The 5,032-nt window shown below is 33.8% G+C and overlaps 1 protein-coding gene across 1 annotated transcript; it reads right to left on the bottom strand.

The window, feature by feature from the left end:
* Positions 1-2,182: 2,182 nt before the first annotated feature.
* On the bottom strand, positions 2,183-4,428 carry LOC147677978 (uncharacterized). The gene is made up of 3 exons (XM_086946552.1): positions 4,109-4,428; positions 3,248-3,463; positions 2,183-2,443 (listed from the first exon to the last, which is right to left on the bottom strand). Exons 1-3 carry the CDS (start codon positions 4,412-4,414, stop codon positions 2,183-2,185), a joined length of 783 nt encoding a protein of 260 aa, XP_086802678.1. The 5' UTR covers positions 4,415-4,428.
* Positions 4,429-5,032: the final 604 nt, after the last annotated feature.

Genomic DNA, 5,032 nt, shown 5'->3' with positions numbered 1-5,032 from the left:
ATAGAATGAGTGCATTTGTTGTAGTTTCTTTCCACTAAATTTGCACAGTAACATATTTTATGGAGTTTGTAAATAATAATGCAAAGACAAGATAATAATGTTTCAAAATGCTATTTAAGTAAATATATTTACTATTATTGTATGAAAGCAAATTAAAATTTAATGAAAATACTGTTTTTTGCATTTTTTATGAAACCTAATTTGAATATTTTCTCTTTTTACTTCCATTTACAGTAAAGTATTGTGTCCTTTTTTTCAACTTATTAAAATATATTTTGGACAAGCCACTGTTAGATGAATGCAGGCAGCTGCTTAGAAACTTATTTAAACAACATATACAATGAGGTCAAGGTCTTTGAAAGCGATTGCATGTTTTGTTGTAAAACATCAATAAGGCACTTGAGGATGACACAGAACTATGCATAGGAACAATATTGCACAGTGACTTTACTAGTTTGAAAAATCCCATAACTTTTGAAGAATCTGAAGATTGATGTATAAAATGTTGCATGGATGAATGATGGATGTGTGAAAAGGTGTGTGGATGTGTAAAGGATGGATGTATGGATGGAAGGATTAAAGGGTGGATGGATGCAGGATGGATTGTTGAAAGTGTGAATGGATGAAAGGATGCGTGGAAGGATGAAAGAGTGGACGGAAGAAGGACGGATGGAAGAAAAGGTGGATGTATGGATGTATAAAATGTTGAATGGATGAATGATGTATGGATGTGTGAAAAGGTGGTGTGATGAATGATGGGTGGATGGATGAAAGTGTGTGTGTATTGATGTATAGATGAAACGTTGGATGGATGAAGCATGTAGGATGGATGGAAGAATGAAAGGATGGATAGTTAAAATGTTGCATGGATGTATGATGTATGTGCGAAAAGGTAGGTGGATAAATAATGTGTGGCTGGATGGATGCGTTGATGTGTGTATAGATTGGGGAATTAAATTTTAAGATGGATGTAGAAAATGTTGCATGGATGAATGATTGATGGATCGTTGAAAATGTTGTTGGACAAATGATGAGTGAATGGATAGAAGGGTGGATGTGTAAAGATGGATGTATGGATGGAAAGCTGAAAGTGTGGATGGATGTATTGTTAGTAGAATGAAATTGTAGATGGACGTATTAATAAAAATGTTGCATGAATGATGGATGGATGTGTGAAAATGTAGGTGGTTGTATGATGGGTGTATGTATTGAAGGGTGGATGAGAAAAGGATGGATGTATGGATGGAAAGATGCAAGTGTGGATGGATGAAGGATGGATGAATAAAAGTGTGGATGAAAGGATGCATGGAAGGATAAAAGGGTGGACGGATGAAGGACGGATGGAAGAAAACATGGCTGGCTGTATGGATGGATAAAAATTGCATGGATGAATGATGTATGTATGTGTGAAAAGGTGGTGGGGTGAATGATGGGTAGATGCGATGAATGATGGGTGGATGGATGAAAGGGTGGGCGTATGGATGTATAGATTATAGCGTGGATGGATGAAGGATGTATGGATGGGAGGATGAAAGGCTAAATAAAAAGTTGCATGGATGGATGTGTGAAAAGGTAAGTGGATGAATGATGGTTGATGAAAGGGTGTGTGGATGGATGTATAGTTGGGAGAATGAAATGTTAGATGGATGTATGGATGGAGAAAATGTTGCATGTATGAATGATGTATGAAAAGGTGGTGGGATGAATGATGGGTGGATAGATGAAAGTGTGGGCGTATGAGCATTATCACGGGAGTAGCATTTCTAATGAACGTGGGATATGTTTTTATGTTACCATTCTTTCACAAGGTATAAGACAGATGAATTTGCTACAGAACATAGAATGAGTGCATGTGGTGTAGCTTCTGTAAAAAAAAGAAATTGTGCACAGTAACATTTTAGGCATTTTGCTCAATTTGCTATAGAACATAGAATGATTGCATTTGTTGTAGTCTTTTTAAAGTAAAATTGCCCAGTAACATATCTTATGTACTTTGTAAATAATAATGCAAAGACAAGATAAAAAGCTTTAAAAAATTTATTTAAGTAAATATATTTAGTATTATTGTATGAAAGCAAATTAAACTTTAATGAAAATACTGTATTTTTAGCCTTTTTACAGAAACATAATTTGAATATCTTCTTTTTGTACTTCTATTTACAGTAAAGTATTGTGTCCTTTTTTACAACTCATGTATTTTTAGTATGTATCCATTTTGAAAAATGACATTAACATTTTTTGGCAAGTTAGGCATTAGAGCTTCTTGAATGTCGTCAATGTCGGCTGGTATATTGAAGAAGTCCAGTAGAATATTGTTATTTATTTCCACAGATTGTAAATTTTCGGCGTTATCAATATGTACATTTAGTGTACAGTGTTCCTGATTAGCAGTTTCTAGCCCATATATAGTCATATTTATTTCTTCTTCTGGTGGTTGTATTTTCTGTGAAGGAAAAAGAAGTTAGTTAATTTCATTTTTTTGAAGTCCTTTTGTTTTTTTTCTTGTGTTGATCTACGGAAAAATTTCGTGTTATATGCAGGCTTAAATAATGTTAATAAGTAGTGAAGATAGTTTAAGAAAGGATAGATGTGAGTAAAGATAGTGAAAAGGTATAATATAGTGTGTATAATAGAGGATTAGAGACTGTTTTGTAATGTTATAGCTACTTTAGTAAAAATACGTATTAATAAATAGTGAGTAGTAGGTACTAGTTTTGTGTTTTAGAATAGTATTGTAAATAGTGATTATAGTTAATAGTGCAGTGTGAGTTGAGTTTGAGTTATTAGTAGAGTGTGTATGAGTTTTTTAGTGCATTGTCAATTATTTTTGGGAGTATTGAAGTTATTGGCGTAGTAGTATAAAGAGAATTTGAAAACGACAAAAAATTGTGTACTTAAGTGTTAGTATTAAAGTCATATTTGTAAGTGATAGTTGGGCATTATTAGTAAGTTATTTTGAAATAGTGAATGTTATTTTTTTGTAATAGTGTTTTTTATGGTGTGAGTAATAAAGAGAAAGTAGTTAAGATTGAGTAGTAGATTTATTAGTGGAGAATATTAGTGAGTTTTATAGTAGTGATTAGTAGAATATGTAGTATAGCTTAATCGATTTAGATAGAGAGTATTAGAAGAGAGAGTTTGAGGGAATTGTAATTAGTGAATATAGAGTTTGATAGTGTTTTAAAAAGTAAATAGTATAGATTGAGTAGTAGAGCAAGTTATTAATAGTTTAATAATTTGTACTTACTTGAAATTGTGTATTTCTTGTTGTGTTTAACATTTTATTGCTGTTAAATTCATGCACTGTCAGGTGCGTCATCTTTATGTAGGATCCAATTTCTATCGGGAAGTCTGTGGCATCTCTCCAAAGAGTTATTTTCACTGAGTCCGTTGTATCTTTCACAGTTATTGATTTAAGTTTTGTATCTTGGCCAGCAATAATAATTGTTTTTGTTTCTTCTTCCTGTAAGACAAAAAATTGGTAATAGAAATTTGTTTATTATGTTACAGTGTTGGTGTGTAAGAGTGTGGGTGTTAAAGAGTGGGTGTGAGCGTGTTGTAGCAGAATGTGTGTGTTAAAGAGTGTGTGTGAAAGTGTGCGAGTTTGCGAAAGAGTGTGCTTAAGAGTGTGTATGAGAGTGTCAAAGAGAGAGTCTGTCAAAGAGAGAGAGAGTCTGTCAAAGAGAGAGAGAGTCTGTCAAAGAGAGAGAGAGTCTGTCAAAGAGAGAGAGAGTCTGTCAAAGAGAGAGAGTGTCTGTCAAAGAGAGAGAGTGTGTGTCAAAGAGAGAGAGAGTGTGTCAAAGAGAGAGAGAGTCTGTCAAAGAGAGAGAGAGTCTGTCAAAGAGAGAGAGTCTGTCAAAGAGAGAGAGAGTCTGTCAAAGAGAGAGAGAGAGTCAAAGAGAGAGGGAGTCTGTCAAAGAGAGAGAGTCTGTCAAAGAGAGAGAGTCTGTCAAAGAGAGAGAGTCTGTTAAAGAGTGAGAGTCTGTCAAAGAGTGAGAGTCTGTCAAAGCGGTAAGTATTGTGTGCAAGAGTGTTTGGTATATAGTGTGTGTGTAAAAGTGTGTTAAAGGGTGTGTGTGATAATTTTCTTTTTTTTTTATAAGCTTACCTCTGCAATTGTCCCAGAAATGCTCATTAATGAGCGTAGTGAAGCTGCTTTAACTGTTTTTATAGGTGATATTGGTGGAGCAGGGGGTTGTAGGATATATTCTGCCTCCTGTATTATTTCTTGAGGTATAGATAAGGGCATCATGCGTGATAGTTTCGTTTGTTTCGTGATGATAATCACATTGTTTTTGGCTAAGAAATTTCGAATCATAATAGCTTGTCCTTCTTTAGTTTGCTGGTAAAATGGCTCATTGTAGCACGTTGCTTTAATGCAACTACTTTCATCAGCTAGAGCTAGATGATACATGACTTTGTTCTCTTGTTTAGCATTTGCATAGTTTGTTTTTGTCGAACATTTTATAACGTTGGCTCAGATTGTTTTTTGGTACGGTTTGTTGTCGTCATGTTTCAATTTTTTGAGGTCTTGTATGGAAATCATCTGAAACGAGAGAAAATGTTAGTACACATTCTGAACATAAATTTTTCCCCTTTTGCTATTACCTGTAATAAAATAGCATGTTAATGAAGTGGTTGCATTTTAAACTGCCACCCATAATGCTTTGTGATCACTATAATATGATTCTAATGTACCGTAGTGCATGATGTTGTCATTAGTATAGATGTGATCTAGTGTTGAATTGTAGTCTGTTGTGTATTGTTGTATTTTTTGCTGGCATTGAAATTGCTGCAGCATATATTCTAATAGCAAAGTTCTGTTTGGTGACATTTGTGTTAAATCTATATTGAAGTCTCCCATGATGACATATTTCGAATTTGGATACAAGTTAATTATGCTACTTAAAACTTGTAATAATGTCTGCAAAAGTACATGTGGTGGTTTGTACAGTATAATAAATAAGTATTCAGAATCATTAAGATGCTGAGTGAAAAATAAAAAGTCAATTTCGTGTTGTGTTTTATATAT

Source organism: Lissotriton vulgaris, chromosome 12 (genome assembly GCF_964263255.1).
Source record: "Lissotriton vulgaris chromosome 12, aLisVul1.2, whole genome shotgun sequence".
In the NCBI taxonomy this organism is placed as follows: domain Eukaryota; kingdom Metazoa; phylum Chordata; class Amphibia; order Caudata; family Salamandridae; genus Lissotriton; species Lissotriton vulgaris.
The sequence above is the reverse complement of the archived record's forward strand: the minus strand, read 5'-3'. Positions and strand labels throughout refer to the sequence as shown.